At 37.7% G+C, this 21,644-nt stretch overlaps 1 protein-coding gene across 1 annotated transcript in view; it reads left to right on the forward strand.

The window, feature by feature from the left end:
* Positions 1 to 20,790, forward strand: part of MTA3 (metastasis associated 1 family member 3) — an 87,323-nt gene extending 66,533 nt beyond the window's left edge. The window contains exons 9-14 of the mRNA XM_054196425.1: positions 4,482 to 4,670; positions 9,884 to 9,958; positions 15,124 to 15,182; positions 18,459 to 18,583; positions 19,808 to 19,959; positions 20,470 to 20,790. Coding sequence (XP_054052400.1) covers positions 4,482 to 4,670; positions 9,884 to 9,958; positions 15,124 to 15,182; positions 18,459 to 18,583; positions 19,808 to 19,959; positions 20,470 to 20,709 — 840 coding nt within the window. The 3' untranslated portion in view covers positions 20,710 to 20,790. The remainder of the gene's footprint in view (positions 1 to 4,481; positions 4,671 to 9,883; positions 9,959 to 15,123; positions 15,183 to 18,458; positions 18,584 to 19,807; positions 19,960 to 20,469) is intronic.
* The last annotated feature ends 854 nt before the right edge of the window (positions 20,791 to 21,644 follow it).

Here is a 21,644-nt window from a genome sequence, read left to right on the forward strand (position 1 = left end):
GTATCTTTTAGAGAAAATTAAAAATATATCAGTTACAGACCAAAGTTTTGTCTTTGTATATTCATATTAGCTGAGATCACAAGATGTGTTATGGTAATAAAAGTAAACCAGGAAAACTATGTGAAAGAAAAAAAAAACTTACTGTTTCATAGAATCAAGTTTGACTTAGATTTCCAAAGACATCAGCAAGAGTAGTTTATTATTTTAAGTACTTGTGTACAGAGTCATGAAGATGATGGTTAAGGCTAAAGTAGATTTGCTATTCATCAGGTACGCGAGTATTTGAACTAGAAGACACTGAATGAAACTAACAGATCAGCTTATAATAGTTAAGGTACTGCCTTGTATAGTGGCTGGAGAGCCCTTGGAATTTAGTGCCACAAAATTTTGTAGGAACACACAGTATCAGCAGATTAAATAAAGGGGTTAGAAAAATTACAGACCATGGATCCATAAATGGGTACTGAGGAGGATAGGGGGAGGTGTACCATCTAGCATTCTGAATTCCCAAGGTTTGTAGATGCTGGTGAATTAAATGGGAATTGACCTCAGACTGTGATTAGACTTACTTATTTTTTCTAAGTAACATCCCTTGGTGCTGCTGTCAGAGTCAGGTACATCATCCAGGCTAGATGGATGACTGCTCTGGTTCAGTAGGGCAGTTCTTAGAGTCCAGATAAAACGTATTCTTTAGTATGATGAGAAAAATATTTAATTTCTTACATTTTGCAGCGTACTCAAAGGCTATTAAACAGGAAACTGATTTAGTCTGGACTACACTAGTGTAGTAAAGGCAGTGGCAAAATGTAATGTTTTCAGTAATGCTCAAAATTAGTTTTCTGTTTCATGATTGCTGATGTGACCTTACCAGCATAATTCTGTTCACATTAAATGCTTTATTTTTTCCATCAAAACAGTTTTTCAGTTAAACGTTTTTCATTTTATTAAGATTGCATTGGATGAAGAAGTTCTAATAAATCCCACACATTGAGTATCCTTCTTACTGTATTCAGTGATTAATAGAATAGATTCATCCTTATAGCAATTTCTTCTTGTTTGAAAGTACATGTGGAGTGCTGCTAATAAAGGGATACATTTAGTGTTTGAGTGCCATATAAATGTTTCTGCATTGCAAATGATCCATTACGTTCCATTACACTTAATGAAAGGCATATCTTAATAATGAGACATCAGAGGAGCCACCCCAGGTTTAATTATTGTGTCTGTCTGTTCTCATTTTCCTACCCCCTCAGCTTTTTAAAACCCTTCTCTTTTGCTCTTTGGCAATGTTCTTCCTCCTAAGTTAAGAAAAGATAGGTTTGCCATTATAGTAGTTATTCTTTCAGACATTCCCATGTTAATTGGGTGCATATTTTGAGCAGGAGTTAAAGTTAGTACAGACGTTTGCAGAACTTGCAGTGTATCTTATTTATGCTTTGAAAGGGATGTAGGTGTGTAACACTAAGAAAATTACACTGTACGTATTCTTCATGCAAGGCAGATAACTCTTGCACCTGAAGAGCTATTAATGGGGTTTCTGTACACCATACCTCTGGCTTTCCGGTGTTCCTAATTAGTTGTTTCAATGAGAGATGACTGTAAACAGACTGATAAAAATAATGCAATAAATGTACAGGTTATAAACATGAGTAAATTCAGGGTGGATGTACACATTAGGGGGGTCTTGCAGCTTAATAGCAAGTGAGAGGCTACTTTAACGCTTCCTTGTTTTGAAAACATGGGGAAGGCAATTGAGACAAGGCAGGAAACTACCAATGCTTTTAGAAAACCCTACTGAAAGACATGAAACAATGTGTGTTTACCTTCTTAGATGATAGTGAATGTTCTTAGAGTGATAAAGACTTGTGAGACAACTTGCATTTCTAGCCTTCTCAGAGGCAGTGTTTTATTTTATGATGAAAGTTGATCTCTGAGAAGAGAGGGAAAGTGGGAAGACTTCCTGTTTCAGATTCCTAAACGCTGTATAATGTGTACACTGATGATGAGAGCCATTAAAGCAGAGCAGGTTGATGGAATCACTTGCTCCTTGTGGTGGGCTTGCTCAGAAGAGCCTGTGCTCCTTTACTGTGAGGAAGTCGATCTAGTTTTGGATGCCTCGTCAAAGTGAGAAGTATGAACAGGTTTTTCCTTTCCATTTTGAACAACTACTTTTTAATTCATTTTATCAGACTGCCATATATGTGGCTTCTAAGATGAACATAGTTGAAAATTTATTGAATTATAGAATGTTTCCGGTTTTAGTGCTGCTTTGGAGGCAGTTCAGTCTAGTTGATTTAACTGACTACTGAAATTGCATCTGTTTGGGAGCTGTGTGTTACAGCTTGTCATTTGCTTTCTTCCCAGCTCCATGCTGCCCTTCCTTGGCTTTTGGTGGATAGTTTCTTCTTTCACCTGCTTAAATTTGGGCTTGAAGTTCCTTCTATCTGTGTAGCTAATTCCTTTCCTCTGGTGGGACCTGTTGTCTGTGGTTGATGATATGCTCTGGCAAGAATTCTTAGAAAAGGGTGGTTCTTCCTCTGTTCTTCAAGCTCCTGTTTGGCAGAGGCAAGGCCAGGTCTTCCCAGCCTCCTGCTCCTTAGGTGTCAGATACCACTATTTGTTTCTTGCAGTCCTCTTATCCTTGGGTAAAGCAGGTAAAAAGGAGATAGTCCAGGACTTTCTGTCTTGAGCTATAGTAATGTCTTCAGGCTGCTCTTGCTTTTGCTAGCACAGTTTGCTTGTGGTGGTGTGGGAATTTGATTGCAGGTGAGGGCTGACAAACCTGTAGGAAGCAGAGTGTCTTATCATGGGAACTTGTCAGTGGTCTGCTGTCACAGAACAGCTCAGATAAGACAGTACTTATCTACAGAGTTCATTACGAATCCTTTCTTGAGTAATACCAAAAAAGCTTTATGGAATCAGATGTTTGTTACAGATGGAAAAATGAACATAAGGCAAGAGCAAGATCCTGATTTATTCACCTTGGTTTGTCATTTTTGAGAAAGTTGGTATCAGTGAATAGATCCCAGATTTAGCAGCTGCTTGGAAAATGCCCGGTGTGTACTGCTTTTCCACAAGGGCTGCAATTGAAGCAAAGATTTAAATGTTAGTAACACATATGCTGCATATGCTGTAAGTGTTCAGTCTTAAAGCCTGGTTTGCTCATTGCCTGAAAGATAAGCAATAAACCAGTAGTTTCATTTTATTCTCTAATCTGAAGATGATGGATTTTGGACATTATGTTACATATTTCCATACTAGAATACTTTTAACATTTTAACAATAGTTTTTTGTCAAGGCTGGTGAATTTGACTTGAACCATAAGTAAAATGGCTTGTTGTAAGATAAGACTGACATTCATTCTTGCAGACAAACAGTTCAAGAATCTTGTTCTTGATGGCTTTCAAAGAGGTAAATTGAAAGCTAGAGGCTTTCATACGGGCACTCATAGGAGATGGCAAAAGATAAGGATAATTTATTATTTGCAATACATTTGTATGCGGAAGCTCAACTGGAGAATTGCTCTGTAAGTGCTGTACTGACACGTAACGGAAGTGTTCCTTCCTTTGAAAGGTTTCGGGTGCCCCCTCTCGTGAGACGAGTCTAGGGCTGTATGAGATTGCATGCTGAGTTACAGCTCATCGCTGTGGTGGGACAAATAGTGGGAGACTGATGTTACGCAGTCACACACATTATTGCGCTTTATACCTCTAATACCTCCTTCAGCACAACAATTTAAGATTGTGGTGATGGGATCTTTTGGGATGCTGAGTCAGAAAGGCTTCTTGTATGTTGCTCGTTTTCCCTACGGGTGGATTTGTGGTGTAGTTGCTTACTTTTCATATTCCCCATCGTTGCTTAGTGATGTGAGCATTCACTGTTAACCTCTAAATTGAAATGCTATAACTTGTTCATTTTCTATTTTCCTCTTTTATAAAGGAAAGTGAAGCAAAGAAACCTCATTTACCCATCTCTGACAGCAGAGTTTAGGAAGGGACAAAAATTTCGCTTGTTTTTTAGTATGATGATAACGAGAACAATAAATGACTTCCTTCCCCAGCAATGAGAATATTGAGTACATCGATGTCTCGACAGCTATTTAGCTACTATTTAGAACTTCTGTTAATTGAAAATGTCCCCTCAGTCAATATATGCTACTGCCTCTATTGGGTTACTTGTGACCAATTTCTGGCAACTAAAGATTCTCTAGAAATGTTTGCTAGTAATTTGCAGGAACTAATAAACTAATGTCATTTTTAGTAAACGTTTTATTAAGGCATTTCCTTTCCCAAATTAAGTCATAAACAATTTATTTTCCTTATGTTCCACAGCAGAAAACCTGTGATATAAAGATAGATTCTAAATTTAGCATTAGTTGAGGCTTCTTGCGTGGCTTATAGAAAATAACACATTGGATTTGCATTAGCTGAAATGGACCGCTGTCTGTTAAAACAAGTTTTCTATTCTCTCCTCCTTGCTAGTTTCATGCAATGGATACACTGCATAAACACAACTATGATTTGACCAGTGCCATCAGTGTTCTAGTGCCAGTTGGAGGGCCTGTCTTGTGTAGAGATGAAATGGAAGAGTGGTCAGCATCAGAAGCTAGTTTATTTGAAGAGGCATTGGAAAAGTATGGCAAGGACTTCAATGACATTCGACAAGACTTTGTAAGTACGAAAGTAATCCACTTTTCTGTTACTGTGTTTTCACATGGCTGACCATAACTGCTTTCTGTAGGTCTGGAAGATTAGCTGGAGGAGAGGTCTGTGTAGCTGATACGTAATTAACATACATACGCATTTTATCTGGATGCAAGTCAGTATGCTTTCTTATTTGGTGCCATTCTTTGGAAAGATGTTGACAGAAGATAGTCTGTTTAATGGTTTAATACCAGGTAGGATGTCTCATGCTGATGTGTTTTGATAAGGATTTTTACAAGGATTTTACAAGCATCTGAAAAAGTCCAGCAGCTTTTCAGAACTTTTCCACAATTTCCAGTGAAATTCATTAGGAGCTACATGACTGACTGCCCTGAGTGTTTTTGGAAAGCTGGGGTTTCCCTCTATGGTTAGCAGAGAGAAAATCGTATTCAGGTAGATTTTAAAGCACATTACAGGGAGTTATTTTGACATATTAGGTATTTTGGCACTTCTGAAAACTAAAGGAAATGTTTTCCAATATGTTCTAACTTCACTGGTTTTGGTACTGTAGTATCAGACAATAGGAGAGCAAAGCATTAATTTGCTGAATGCTAATGCAGAGTAATTAAAAGAAATTTATTCTAACACTGGTTGCTGGAATTGCTAGTAATTTGTCTGCAAGTTTTTTTTGCGTGTTTCTTGGAGAGTCTGTTTCTTTCAAGGAAAAAGATTTCCTCTGTCGTACTAAGTTCAGGTTGGGCTTTGTGGAAAAAGTTAGGATTTCAGCCAAAGGAATTACTTAAGACTGAAGTCGATTGAAACATTTTCTCAGCTCATTCTGATTGACTCTGGGAGCTCAGAGCTTTTTTCCTTTGCAGATATTATTAATAATCTTCGTGAGGGGAAAACAGTACTCCATGGTAAATGTAGAAGTCCTTCCAAGATAGAGTGTGGGACAGCGGGAGGAGGCTGGGCACTGAGCGAAGCTGTCTTTTCTTCACTTTCACAGTTCTGAAATGAAACAGATAATTGAATGAAGGTGGGAAGGGAAGGCTATTGTTTTTCTGAAGAACTGACATTTTAACAGCTGTATTATGCTTAATTTTGAGATTCCTAAGGGAGAAAATGTTCACTGCGTTCATCACATAGGTTGAAAATTGCATCATGGATGAAATAGCTCTGTTAAGTTCAAGAAAATACGAGTGGAAAAGAATATTTTATACCATTTTAGAACTGAAATCTTAATGTAAACTACAATTCCTTATTATTTCTCATACAGACAAATGGTCCTCAGCCATAACTGTACGTTAGTTCAGTAGCTATGTCTTCTAACTAAATGTTTCCTAATACATAGTATTCAGCTTTCAAAAATGCCTAAAGCATATATTACAGATTTTATCAGCTGTTTACAAGTGGAGTCCCAACACAACTTGTGACCAAGTATATCTAAGCCTTGTCTCTGGTATTTATGTAATATTTTTATTTTCTATGTTATGTTATATGTAATTTTGTTGATACGCAGACATTAAAGTGATACAGTAATGTGCTGCAGGAATCACTTATGCATTTGTAATGTTCAAATGCTAGATATTTGAGTGAGTCTACTAGAAGCTCTTTGAAGTGTTTAATTTTTATCTCGGGTAGACTCCTAATACCCTCCTCCTTTCATTGAACCTTCCTTCCCAAAACGCAGATGTTTTCCCTTACTCTCTTCCCAAAGTGAGAGACAGGCACAGATCTACAGATAAGAGTTGTGTAGCCTACTGGGGGCACATTAATGATAAATCAAAGTGCAGCAGAAATAGATATGGGGCACTAATTAATTATAGTTTCTTTTAGTTAGAACAGGCATGTTGTCTATCTTTAAATCTTATTTCTTTTTTTTTTTACCTTTGGAAAAGTGGCATGCCATTTTTAAAACATCATTAGAAGAAAATCTATATTGGTAACTTGGTTCACACAATCTTGATCTAATTCTATGTAATTGGAAGCTTTTAGGTACATTAATCATTGTGTAATCTTGGGATATCCTAATTTCTCTAGAGTAAAATGTACATGTTCTCACTTGCTATGTATCATTCTAAAGGTATAGGGATTTAAAAACAAACATTTGGTTTTAAGTAATCATCTAAAGTAGTCCTTCAAGAATTAGGTCGTGGATACATGAAGTTTCCGCAAGGTGAGGTAGGTGTAAATTTGTAGCACTTAAGTAGTGGTTATGCATGAGAATACATTTATCTATTACCATCTCTCTCTTCAGTGGCTAGTGATTGAAAAGTATCCACTCTTACATGTGGTGTAAAGGCATGGACAAAGAAGCTAATGCACTGGTGCGTGCTGACTTGTTTGAGTGTCCGTGTAAGATCTAATGATAAAATTATATCCTGTGGTGCTGAGATTGAACTTGAACCCGAGAGTCACGCAGTGGTGCCACAGCGCAGGCAAGACTGTCGTGTGGCAGAAAGTGGTTGGTAGCAGTATCCCGAAGCAGAAAGGTGATACAGTACCTGCTTGAGTCGTCATATGCCAGACGAGCTGCCTTTCCCAAATTGTCCTGAATTTGCAAAGCATCGCAGCTGCAATTGCAGCCCTTATGTGCTAGTTCTCTAAAGGGCAGGCTCATTTACTGTTCCAGCAATTAATAGGAACTGGCAGTATTTGACATTCAATGTGCAGCTCAAGCATTAAGCTATAAACATTAAATATTAGTAAGCAAGACAATTATTTTAAATGAAATGGTGTGAAGGAGTTTATCTTTTTTTTAATAGACAGAAGCTCATTTGTTATCAAATTACCAGTCTAGCCTTTGAATAATCATTTTCATCAGCTCTTGACTCATCAACTGTTACAGGAGCTCATTTGTTAATGCTCTGCTCTCTTTAAGAACCTATGTGAATCCTAATGAATCTAAACTTTTTAAGTTAATTGAGTTTACTTGAATTACTTCACATCCCAGAGTAGTAGAATGGGAGAAGACTGAGTATTTTATGTTCTCCAAAAATAACTATTTCCCTAATGGAATGAGACAGCTATTATGCTTCTTAATTCTTAGTTTTTCATTATCACCAGTTTTCCCGAACTTATAACTGCTATGTCTCAAATATAGCAGGAACAGCCTTGGGAATCAGACTTTGAACCATTTGTAGAAAACAGGAGCAACTGTTTTCCAACTTCAGAAAATTGTGGAAACATGCCTTAAAGTTAACATCTTCATTTTAAGACACTTTATAATTCTACGTTTTTCAGGCTGGTCTGATTCGAGTGGTCCATTTTTACTCTGCAGAAGCTAAAGAAACTGAAAATTCCCTCTCGCTGTTTTTGTACCACTGGCACCTCTTTGCTAACCAAAAATGTCACGCGGGTGGCCATTTTGCTCCTTTCAATTAGTGTTTAATAAATTTGGTCATGAGAGTACATTATTCTGTGGCTGTTCACAGCTCCTCTGGAAAATTCACGTGCCTTTGCAGTGTCTTGTCCTCCGGGTGCGTAGGTAAACAGAACACAGGATGGTCATACTCAGTCTGTCAAACAGGTTTGCTGAGTTGTGAATCAAAGTATAGAAGGATTATGAAGGATTATGGTTATCCAGTCCAAGCACCTAATTATCTGTCTTTTAATTGTAGATACCTACTGAGTAAATGATCATATGGAAGTCACAATCATCCTTAAAACAGATTAAAATATTTTCTAGAACAAGTCAAACATAATCTGTAGCATGAATGTGTTAATAAGTGTTCAGGAAGAAAAATAAATGTGGAGATGCTAAAAGGTACTCGTTGACAGTGGCAGGTAGTTGGGGTGACAGTGTTTCATCTGGATGCCAGGAAGAATATGGACCTAGAGACTGCTCACACCACACGCACGTTCCCGTCACTGGCCTTCTGTTGCGCAGATTTCTCTTAAGGCATAATTTGCCTGAGAAAGTAAAAGGATTTTACTAAAGTGAATTATGTTGCTGTTTATTGGAACATCAGCTTACGCATTTGTTACACTGATCCTTTTTAATTAAAATGCAAATGGACAGGGATTTACACACTGTGGTACACTGCCTGAGAAAAAAATCACAGCCGAGTCTGGACCTGAATCCCAGCTCCTGAAAGGCAGAGGTGGGAGCCAGACTCAGTTCCTCTGAATGTCTGGAAGCAACCAGTGGGAAAAAGCTGGCTGTGAGCTCCTGCGTGCAGGGAGAGGCAGCTTGATAAGGGTGTTCCTGTGTTGTTTTAGGAACTTAATTAAAGGTTCAGGAACCAATTCCTGTGGCTTAAGACATGCAGAAAGCCCCAAAGTGGAGTGAGTGAGGTTGGAAAGATAAGTTTCCACACCTGTATTTTCTGGGACTTCCTGAAAATCATCCTCATTTCTAAAAAGCAGAGAATATTAGTCTTAATGCATGCCTCTAGAAAACACCATGCACAAAACAGTAGTGTGTTTCCAGGTTATGAAGAAAAAGTGCATGAATTTCATAAGAGAATTATTAAATTATAGAAGGATTTATGGAGCTAAATAGATTAATTGACAGTAATTAAAAATGGCTGCCCTATGTTTTGTTTCTCCGCTAGATTTAGGCTGATACATTTTCAACCAATGAACGTGTGCACCCAAAATAATCATCATCATTATCAATTGCCCTGAGTTTCCACGGAGATTTTTGTGAAATATTTTCAGTTTCGCTCTTGTTGTTCAAGGTAGCATTTGTCCCAAGCATCCTTTTGTTTCTTGTTTAATGGTTGAGAGTATGTGGAGGTTTATACAAAACTAGTGGTATTGTATGAGCGTCTGAGTTGTTACGGGACTTGAAAAACCTCTGAACTAAGTAACCATTGTATTTTTTTTAAGAGTAAAATTATCATGAGACTCAAACACAGTCTTGTTAAGATGATTTATTTTAGTCCTGATACACTTTATAATAGAGATACTACCTTCTGTGTTTCCTAATGGAAATCTGTATTCTGTTTTTGATCATTTTGTTTAACGGTGTGGCTTAAACAGAAGAAATTACATTTGGATTTGGATGTATAATATTATTGTAATTCTGCATCCTTGTTAAATATAAGGAAAGGTTGTGTATTATTAAAATAGTAGTAAGTATTCACTTGCATATGGATTTTAATGTAGGAATTTAATACATTCACATTTTAGTATTTTTGTATCAACTATACTTGACTTTAACATGTGTTTTAATAAGATGTGAACCTTGTAGTTTCTTGTAACTGCTTTAATTTGTAACAACTGTTTTTCAGCTCCCTTGGAAGTCGCTGACTAGCATCATTGAGTATTATTACATGTGGAAAACCACTGACAGATATGTGCAGCAGGTAATTTAATAACTATTTCAGCATGAACCGGTCTGCCACGTTCTTTAAAAATCTGAACTTGTTAAAGCATAAAAATCTGTTTGTGTTCTTAAAAAGAAATACAGTGGGAGGCCTATGGTAATATTTTAGGCTATAGATCACTGGTTTTGTGCTGTTCACAGGGTGCATTGGCAAGTCCTCTGATGCCTACTGTAGATCACATAACTGTAAAGAGCTTTTTAAACCATTTGTATTGTATGCTGGTTTCTGGCAATGTGATTCATGCTTAGTTCTTACCGCAGTAAGGGATAAGAAGGAAACGGATTGCAGAGCAAATGCTTTGGGCTGTGAAGCTGTGCATGGAACTGAAGGAGAAGGAAATATACAGTATGTTAAAGCAGCTGCTAATATCATGAACCTTTATTGGTACTCCACGATAAAACATTACTTTGGCATTACCAGGATTATAAAGAAAACGGAGAAGGTTCTGCACGTAGTGGGTGTGTTCGTCCTTCTCATTGAATATTCAATTGTTTGGGTTGCTCTTGAGCACAAACATGATAAGATTATATCGGGTACCAACACTGGGATATTTTAAGCAGGTTTAGGCAAGATTTCAGTGTTGGTGCTTTTTATATATTGCACTCTTTATATATTTACTCGTTGTTTTAGATATATAAGATATTTTAAAACACTCCATTTTAATTTATGATTTAACGTTTAAGTTTGTACTTTCTTTACTTGCTGCATAATTATTGGCGATGTTATGTACAGAACATTGATAATAAGTTTTATGCTGTAATGATTATAGTTGTATTGTTGGATGGGTCTTTGGGATTGTTTCAGGTTTTGTTACAACGTTGTCAGAAGGATGATTGCTCCAGGTTGTTCTGGTTTATTTGAAAGGGTTTCTACATCATGTTGTTAGGGTATGGAAAGTAAAGGAAAAGTCTTTTACTACACAGTAAAGACTTGGACTATCACTAGGTCCTTTTAGTTCTATGGATCATACAAATAGAGTATGCTGTGTATAAAAGCATGTTTTTCTGAGTTTGTCACCATTCATTTCACTTTTAACACTTTTTTTTTTTCCACTGTTAATCTTTATCCATAAGGGTATTGTCAGCAGAGATCTGTGCTGTTTGGTAGCTCTTCAGGACTGGGCAACGGATGATCCTGAAAAATCAGATAAAAAGATTTTATTGATACTGAAAGCCATGGAGTAGGGGTAAATTGAAGTGGAAATTGACTTTTGTCAACACTCTTAGGTTGCTCAGAGACTGAGCTTGTTTCCTGTGAAATTTTTCTGAAATACTTGCTCTGGAGTGGTTGGCGAAAGACTGAGACTCCTTTTTCTAAAGTTCTCTAGGGCTTCAATCGAGATGTGTGATGGTGTGCTGAGTTTGTGTATCCTTTTGCAGGATTAGACTTTAACCTCATGTACAAGAAAAACACATAGGCTTTATGGTTATCTACAACTTGACTACTCGTATAAGTGCCTGTGTTTTACTTGTAACTAAGTAAACTTAGAACATCCTAACTCAGAACATGGCAATACGCGACAGGATTTAATGCTTTAGACATGTTCTTTCAGGGTCATGCATGATCATCAATAACAAAACCAGCATAGGCCAAATACTTCATTTCTATCCTGGTTAATATTTCTGTAATCCTTCCTAACAAAAGGCCAGAACTTCATCCTGCCCTTGTTTAGTTTGTTCTGGAATGGCACAAATAATACAGTTCAGTAAAAACGATACCTGTAGGGTTTTTTTCCCCACCAGAGCAAGCTGTGATAATTGAATGCATTTCAGGGAGGAAAAATGTTCGGTAAGAAAGTGGTAATTTAAGAGTCATTCTTCTCTAAATATCATGCTTGAGGGGAAGGGCAGCTTGGGGAATGGGAAGACAAAAAGGTCGATATACATGCTTGAATCTTATGCATAAAATACAGTCTCTGAATTCTAGACTGGTATGATTTTAATATGAAAATTTGCTCTTTAATTATCTTTATTTCTTTGTGTGAGCTGGCTGCATTGTGTCGGGTATCAGAAAGGTTTCCTTGTCATAATTGCTACTAAATGTTATTCTTGCTTGGTAGCTAAAGGTGGTGATTTAATGGCAGTGGAGATACTGCTGCCACTTTGCCTTCAGAGCGTGTTCCCTTCAAGTCAAGGTGACGGGCAATAGATATGTTAAAGTTCTCAGTCTGTGCTGAGCCTGTCAAGCAAAACTAATTCAGGCCTTAGGTAATCATTCTTGGTGATATGGCACTTTTCATGACCACTACGTTATATAGTGTTTCAGGAAGGCCAGGTGGCTCATTCCACTGTATGAAATGTTCTCATTAAAAACTCGATTCAATGCAAAAAGACTTTTACTGAGACTTTGCAACAGAAAAAAGGGAGAACATATGTAAGGATAACGAAGTTACTGTACTACAGTGATATATTACATTTCCTTCTCATTTATTTATTTCCTCTTTTGAAAACGGTACTAACATAGGGAGGTGGTCATTTCTTGGGATATTTGTCAATTGATATTCATAACAAAAGTTCTTAAAAAGAAATAACATTCAGTTTCAAGGGTAGTTGCTTAAAAGTAATAGAGCCCAGGAAAAAAGCTGGCTTAGTGTAGCTTGACCTCCCCTATAATGCAGTCTGTAAGACTTGTTTGAAATGGTTAACTGTTTAAGATCAGAATTAAATTTTCTTTTCAGGAGAAGCATCATCTCTCTTTGTTACATTGCTCCAGCGGTTTACTACCCTTTCTGTTACAAAGTGGTGCTTTGTTACTTGTCTGCACGTTTTCAGTTTCAACTTCTAGCCTTTATAGTTTACCTTTTTTCATCCTCTCAATTTCAAGAGGCAGAGGTTTCATCTCGGAAGTTGTAACTATTTATTGATAGTTTTGTTTCTGCATCCTTTCTTCTGTTTCAGTGCTTAAAAGTTGATAGGTCAGTGTGAATTCAAGCTGTGACATTTTCTGTTGCTTTTAGAGAGCAATGGTAACCATAGTTTTAGTGCATAAAAATATAGCTTATACTGAAATAGCATTGTGTCATTATTTTGTAGAAGGCAGTATATCATTCACTTCAGTAAATAAAGGAGGAAAGCAATTGCTAAAATTGCATTCCTTACAACCCCCATGCCAGTATTAAAAGTATGCTAAAATTTAATTAATGTGTACAGTCACTTCTCACTGACACTGCCATCAAGGCTTAATACAGCTTCCTACAAATGCCTTTACATTTTGATGGTTCTTCAAGGCTACTTTCCTCATTTTTTCCCCCTTTATTGCATTTCTCTCTTTTGCTCCGATGATCTTGCTAGGCGTGCAGTGAGATTTATTCATTCTTTTCGTAGAATGGGACCTGTTTGTTATGAACCTGTGTGGAATACATGTTACCTACTGACCTGCAGCTTTTTTAGTTTGAAAACAAACTCTATATTGTTGGCTATAATATGAAAAGGAAAAACAGACAGTTAAGGAAAGCCTGTAGCCTGAAGCTGTTAAGCGGAAAGAGTTCACCGTAGTGAACTCTTCTGCTGGGGCTGTGAAATGTTCTCAGATTAAAAACTATCAGTTTACAACACTTGGAGTGTGCTGCTGCTGTTCTTTCTCCTTGCTTATGTAAAAACTGACTTAAGCAGGCAGGGCATACCGTGTTTGCATTTCTGCTGTGGGCCTGTTGAAGGTCGTGCAGCGTTGCCAAGCCTGGTGCTGGGAAAAGACTGCAACTGCACCAGATGCGCCAATGGAAGTCACTGCTGTAGCTCCGAACACAGCTAGCCACCTGTGAACAGCAAAAAACTGTTATTTCCAAGATGGGTTTTGTTACTTTTTTTAAATGGAAAAGAGCTCTCATATTGCATAGGAATTAATTCGTGGTAGCATGGACTGCTTAGGACTCTCTTTGTCGTAGATTGCTCCTCAAAAATGCAATTTTTATAGGTGAGAGTTATGGTGATGGATGGCGCAGAGGCAACTTTCTGATGTGGAAAAGAGCAGTGGCTTACGTGAGGAGGCTTACTCAGGCTCATCCACCAGTAAAGCTGATTAACCCTGTATCTCGCCTTGTGGCTTAGGCAAGAGAGTCTCAGGGCAGAGTCTTTTGATGATACTTTTCTCAAGGTGGGAAATATCTTCCTGGATTGTGAACCTTGCAAAGATTGGATATCAGAAAATAGGAGTATAGCAGAGAAGAGAATTGGCTGTTGTAGGAGAAATGGATGACTGAGTTTTAAACACCTGATAAAGAAAGGGAGGTAGTGTTAGTCTGGTATTGCTAGATATCAATATCCCCCCTTTTTTTTTCCTCCTCTGTGATTTTTTTTTTTTTTTTTTTTTTTACTCCAAGTGAACAGAAGTAATGTCTTGTGTACAGGAAGAGCAGGGAAATACTCTTTTTACCTTCATCTTTTACATACAGACGAACATTCCAGTAGACATCTGAACTCTATTTCTTGTGCCATTGCTGAAAAAAATTGCCTTAGTTACTTGTATAATATATGACAATAACTAAAACTTCTCAACATTTTGGAAGTTAGTATTACTACCTTGAGTGCAACACATTTTGAGTTTGTTGCGAGTATGGAGAAAGAATTTAGTAAATTCCCAGACTATCTTGATAGTAGTGTAGCTGTCTGCTACTGCTGTGTTCCTGAGCTACAGTTTGAGTGGCACTTAATGGCAGTAGGTGTTTAGTTATTTCTAACAGCCAGTGGACTTCACTGTTCCCCTTCCATGTACCACTTATAAAATACTAGCCTCAGGCTTGACAGAGCACACAAGACGCACTGAGTTGCATGACTGATGAGGAACTCATCGTGTGCAATTTCATTCATTTATTTTCTACCTACTGTGCAATGAGGGTTAGCCACAATGTCGTACGTGTTTATGTAGCTGTAATTTATGTAAATTGTAATTGTTGTTTTTACAGTTTCGTTGCCTTATGCGAGGCCTATGAGTTTTACTGGGGAGGACAGTATACTATAATTGCAAACTAATAATACAAATAGAGGACTTGTTTTTCGTGGTTTTCATCTTGTAGATTTCTATGCTTGTTTTGGAGGCTCTTGTGGGATCACAAAATAGAAATAATTTAAAGATGGATTGTGTGCAGTTTTATGAAATCTCATATTTGAATATAATAAAATATTTTAATGTGTTAATTTTTCAACTAGAAACGTCTGAAAGCGGCTGAAGCAGAAAGTAAATTGAAACAAGTATACATCCCCACCTAGTGAGTATAACGAAGTCATTGTTTTGAATAACGTACAGGTAAAATTGAAACAGTAACATGCAGTGACATGCATGATATTTTCGTAGTCATCTCTTTAGTAGTTGCTTTCTAAATATTTGTTATATACAAATGGAATATACAGAGTTATAATCAGAAAATGCCACAAACTCTTGTCATAAGTGAAACCTTTGTACTTAACTGAGCGCATTGTCTTTGACCTGCAAAATCCCTGTTCTGCAATGGTGAGAAGTTTTACAAAAAGTAATCAAGTGCTGCCTGGACTGTTCACGTGCAAGAAGGGCCTTATCGTTTAAAAAGCACGTTTTCCAGAACAATCGATTCTGAATCTCTGTAAAACAACACTTTCTATTTGTGTAAATGCAATATTTCAAAATAGAAGCAGTTGTTAACGTAGTTACATAAAATATAATCAGATACGTTCCCATTACAGTTTTAATCTTGCTGATACAGTCTGTTCTTCAGCTAGGGACAAGAGATGTTCTGGCTGTAAATTGAAGGTAGCACACAGCCCAAAATCTTTTATCTTTGAACAAGTCTTATTAATGAAATCTGTTTTCTTCTGAGGGGGTTTTAATCTGTTTTTCTAGATTTAAACTCGATGCTATATCTGCTTTTGTTAACGTGTAGTTTACAGAAACAAGATATAATCTGTCTCTTTCATATTCATAATTTCCTCAAGATTATGAGAAAAGAAAGGATTACAGATGACATTCTTTTAAGCTTTCTGTGGGTATATTCAGTTTACGTATATCGGAATTTATGAGTGTTATGAGTGTTTGTATAACAGAAGACTAGAATACCAAATGAAATACTTTGAAAATCCACTGTTGTCTTTTTGATGACTTGTATAAATTGCATACAATAGAGATTCATTTGCATATTTCATACAGACTTTTCTCTCTTAAACAGATTTAATAATACAAACAGCAGACATAAATTCAGCCTTTTAATCTCATCTCTTAAGAAATGTTGTGGGTTTTGAAGCTCAGGTCTCTAATCATAGAATGGTTAGATTTGGAAGGGACCTTAAAGACCACCTAGTTCTGACCCCCTGCCATGGGCAGGGACACCTCCCACTAGACCAGGCTGCTCACAGCCCCATCCAGCCTGGCCTTGAACACTTCCAGGGATGGGGCATCCACAGCTTCCCTGGGCAACCTGTTCCAGTGTCTTGCCACCCTCGCAGTAATTCCTTCCTAATATCTAATTTAAATCTCCCCTCTTTCAGTTTAAAACCATTACGCCCCCATCCTATCGCTACACTCCCTGATAAAGAGTCCCTCCCCATCTCTCCTGCAGGCCCCCTTCAGATACTGGAAGGCTGCTATAAGGTCTCCCTGGAGCTTTCTCTTCTCCAGGCTGAACAACCCCAACTCTCTCAGCCTGTCTTCACAGCAGAGGTGCTCCAGCCCTCTAATCATCTTTGTGGCCCTCCTCTGGACCCACTCCAACAGGTCCATGTCCTTCTTATATTGGAGGCTCCAGAGCTGGATGTGGTACTCCAGGTGGGATCTCACCAGAGCAGAGTAGAGGGGCAGAATCACCTCCTTCGACCTGCTGGCCACCCTTCTTTTGATGCAGCCCAGGATACAGTTGTCCTTCTGGGCTGCAAGTGCACCCCGGCGGCTCATGTTGAGCTTAATAACCTAATTGATGAGCTAATAAATGGTGTCTTTTTTAAAAAAGCTGAAAACTCTAGTATGAGTGTTCCCTAACCCTCTCAGGGAAGTGGCTGCTTTAGGAAAACTGTAAGATGCTCAGTCTTTACATAATGTCTTTCAATTTCATTTCCTTGGTCCACGTGGACAATTCACGACTTCTGCCAATATATTCACTGTAGGGAGTAATTGTATTAGATGACAAAACCTGTTTTGAAGTGTAGGATTTTTGTGGTTTTTGTCTCTCTTACTGTCTGTCTTTTGCCCCCATATCAAGACAGAATCCATAGTCAATGGTAAGAGTGTGGTGGGACTTGTCAAGTCTTTGATAACTGTGCAATCTGGGTCACTCGTGGGCAAATGGATTGCTAACGCTCTGTTTCAAGACTGATTTATTGTATTTGAAATCTGAGTAGAATTGATTCTCAGAGCCAGATACCTTTTTGAATTTGATCATAAGGTATTTCCTTTAAAAGCAAGTCCTATCCTCAATACCAGGAAGTCCCTTTCAATTCATGGCTTCTCTGGAAGGTAACTAAGCAACAGATTGTAACATGGGAGACTTAGTTGTCTCTTGATCCCTTCGCTTGTACCTTGAGCCCAAGGTATTTGATAAAGAGTATCTGGAAAGTGTAAAAGTGTCTCTCACTGGGTATAGTGAAAAAGGAGAAGGCAGGAGACAGACTCGCTGGCATTTGGAGTAGAAATTTGATACAGCAAAGGTTTCTTCAGTTAGTCATTTTAACTGATCTTGGATATATTTTACGCTACTTAAAGAATCATCATCTCCAGAATCAGCGTATCCAGCCTTGCATTGTATTGAGAGTGTAGCTCGTCAAAGGGGTGATTAACACCCACAGAGTTGGAGCTTTGGAGATGCTGTACTTAACCTAGTGAGAAGTACATTAATTCTTTCTGAATTAACTGACCTTCAAGTCCCACTTAACTGAAGTATTAGTAGATAAAATAATCATCATAGTAATATAAAAAAAAAAAAAAATCCAAGAATAATTCTTCAGCCTTCTCAGAGTAAAAGGAGTTCAGGACTCAACCCAGGCAGAACAGCCTGATGTACGGGTGAGCTTTGCCAGGGTTATGGGACATCACATTTACTGAAGTTGCTGGAAAGGTGTGTACTTCTGCTTGAGATAGGAGGCAGCAGGCCCTCTTCTAGGGTGGACAGCCTTGTGGTATTATAGTCAGCGGTACTACTGTTACTTGTTATACTTCACCCAGAGCCCAGCCTCACCTTGTAAAGCTTCATCCATTGACTGGAGTCCCCTTAAATTCTGCGCTATGTCAGGCTTATGTTAATGCTTGACCCTGAGACTCGTTCTTTTACTAGCTTGCCAAGTAGCTTAGACCATGTGAAAGCATTTTACAAAGATCTGTAAATTTGAGAATCAAAGCAGTTCTTCACATGGCAGGTCTCTTGCAGTGTTGAAAATACTAGAGGAGTATAAAAATGAGTCTTGTTTACAGCAGTTTTTACAGATGTTGTCACCACACACCAGAATTCCAGAAATATGTTGTTTGTTTTCATGTTGATTAACTGGTTAGTAATTTTTTTTAATTTTTTTTTTTTTTTTATTCAAAGCAATAAACCAAATCCCAATCAAATATCCAGCAACAATGGGAAACCTGCTGCAGTCAATGGAGCGATGGGAGCCTCATATCAGGCACAGGCTTCAATAATAGGTCGGGCTTGTGAAAGTTGCTATAGTAAGTACATTTTTTTAAAATAAATAGTAATATTATTATTTGATCTTAATATGTGCTTTTTTAAAAAAGAAATGTATGTACTTTTGTTTGCATGCTATAAGTAGAGGATAAATGAATTGTGTGGCAGAAGTAAGAGCAGGCTTCAACACGTTGACTGAATGTCAATATTCAAATCCACTTGATGGTTTCTTTTTAATAATTCAGAAAGTACAGAAAGATAAAGTAGTATAATATAATGGCACTGATATGTTTCTCCTTTACCTTCAGAATACTAGATTCAAATTTATTTTTGATTCTCCTGTAAGGTCGCAGGGTTTTTTGAGTTATTGTCCCCCACCCTCCCTTCTGTTGTTGTTGGGGGATGGTGGTGGGGTTTTTTCCTAGTGTTTTATGTGTTTCTGGTGGTCCCTGGTAGACTTCTTGAAATAGCAGCTTTCAACATAAGTTATATGAGAGAAGACGTAATAAAATCCAGAACTGGAAAGAATTGAGAAGGCCTACCAAATGAGAGTTCTTTACTTATCATTGCTATGGCTCCCTGTGCCTTAAACACCAGTTAAATTAAAATCATATTCTGTATATAGAAAATTCCAGTTATACAGTTTGTTGGGTTTTAAATCACATTTTTTAAAGAACAGTTTTCTTGTGAAAGATTACATAAAGAAAAGAAAAAAACGGTTAAATTAGTGTTTCCCGCTGAGTCTCCACATGCACAAGATAAAGGTACTGCGCATCTCCAAGGTCAGTAGGAGAAGTGCTTGTCCTTTTCTTGTATGGCTCTTGACTTTTAAGTACTCACTTTACATGACTTGGGCAAAAAACCCAGATCTTTAGCAATTCTAATAAGTAACAAGCAACTTAAGCCCGTCTTCTGGGGTAAGATCAGAAATAGTGGAGGGTATATAGGGTTTGGGGGGGGTTTTGTTGGTTGGTTGGTTTGGGGTTGGTTGTTTTTTATTGCCCTGGAAGAAAATCTCATCTTTGCAATACAAAGTCCCTTTGAAATTAAGTAGGGAAGTATTTTGAAATTTCTATTTGGAGTTGACTTTTAGGGTGCTTTTTCAAAAAAGACACTAAAAATCCAAGTTCTTCTTTTCTCCATGTGAAATGTATTAAATACTTATCTATATCATGCTCTGAAGGAGTGCCATCTATTGAGCATTTGTCTTTGTTATATTGAATGTAGCATACACCACTTTAGCTGTGCTGGTTTTTCCTCCTTAGCTCCACAGTCTCACCAGTGGTATTCTTGGGGTCCTCCTAATATGCAGTGTAGATTGTGCGCATCGTGCTGGATTTATTGGAAAAAATATGGTGGCCTGAAAATGCCCACACAGACAGATGAAGATAAACTGTCTTCCAGCCAACCTACAGAGGTAGGATTGCGTAGATAAAATTCCCTAAAATGAAGTGTGGTGCTTTCACAAGACTGCTGTGATTTGAATATTTCATGGAATGGGTTTTTATGTACGTGTTCAATTTCAGTGTTACAAAACATAATTTATTAGTCCTTTTCCTGGCTTGAGTAGAACTGAACAGTGTGCAAGTCCTGCCCTGTCTTTGTATGACCAAGTCTTAGATAAACAAACATCCACTTCATGCAGTTTTGGTGTACAAATGTCATCTTGTCAATCAAATGGTGTGTTAATCTATAAAATGTTGGTATGACTATACGATATTTCATATAGAATGGCATTTATATACCCACTCACAATAGAGCTCTCTACTGTGTTACACAGCTTCTTGCATAAGCCCCATTTTTTTTTGTCCGTAGTGTTTATCCATATTATTTGATTAACCTTGTGGATTTATCCAAATTGTGGGTTTTTTGAGTGCTGTAATTCACATATATGCATTATGATCTTTGTTTTGTTTTATTTTTGTAGGAGTCCCATGTTAGAACTCATATGTCCCGGCAGGCCACACAGGGAACTCCAGTTCGTAACACTGGAAGTCCAAAGTCGGCGGTGAAAACACGTCAAGCTTTCTTTCTTCACACAACGTGTTGGACAAAACTGGCCCGTCAGGTCTGCAAAAATACCCTCCGGCTGCGGCAGGCAGCAAGACGTCCCTTTGTCCCTATTAACTGTGCTGCCATTAAGGCAGAATGTAAGATGTTTTTTTAATTCTTAGTTCTGTGTGCTGTGCTTCCCACCCATTTTTGTCTTTTAATTTTATTTTCTTTTTCAATAAACATTTCTTGTCTATACGCTTTTGCTTTTCATTTTTTCATTTGTCCAGCATATCACCAACACATTGGATAAATCTGGCTGCCTTGACAGATTTCAGGCTGGGGGAACGTTTCAGTGAATTAAAAGGGGAGAACTATTACCTCATTCACTTAAAAAAATTGTAATTAAAAAAAAAAAATTGGGGGCAGGGAGGGGAAATCAGTGCTGTGACATAAAAAACACGCTTCCTGCTAGGCAGCATGAAAGAAGTTAGCTTTTAGATTGTTCTTTTATTCTTTCGCTGAGCAGAAAATATAGATCTGTACATGTTTTGCTTTTTCTCAGTGGGATTGGTTGAGCAATAAGGAGCCCAGGATGCATAAGAATTTAAAACCGGCCTGTAACACAGCCTTTTGTTACTGTTTATTATTATCATATGGTGGTGATAGCCATGTTTATTATTTTGTCATAGTTGCATCATTTATTTTTTTGGCTGTTCCAGTTCGAAATTTTAGTTTTAAATAAAATTCTGTATTACGCTTGTTCTTTTTAAAGCCAGAATATAAAGAACCGGTAAATTCACTAGTAGTACGACAAAAGGTTTATGTGTTGTTGTAGATAGCAACAGTAAGACTCTTTGTATGCATACGTGCGTAAGCTCTGCTGCAAAGTCACTGAGTAGTCCAGCGGGTTTTGAATCTGCGCTGAGCACACTGTTTTACCACTCAAGCTGTTTGGTTGCATTTCCCAGTCTTCCATAGAGGAGGTTCTGAGAGCAGGCACTTGGTGTTCCAAGATGTGCCATGGGTGTCAATTGTATTAGAATTGAAGACACCTTTTTAGAGTATTAGATGTTGGTTTTATAACCGTGTTTACTGCATTAAGGCTAA

Source organism: Rissa tridactyla, chromosome 3 (assembly GCF_028500815.1).
Source record: "Rissa tridactyla isolate bRisTri1 chromosome 3, bRisTri1.patW.cur.20221130, whole genome shotgun sequence".
In the NCBI taxonomy this organism is placed as follows: Eukaryota; Metazoa; Chordata; class Aves; order Charadriiformes; family Laridae; genus Rissa; species Rissa tridactyla.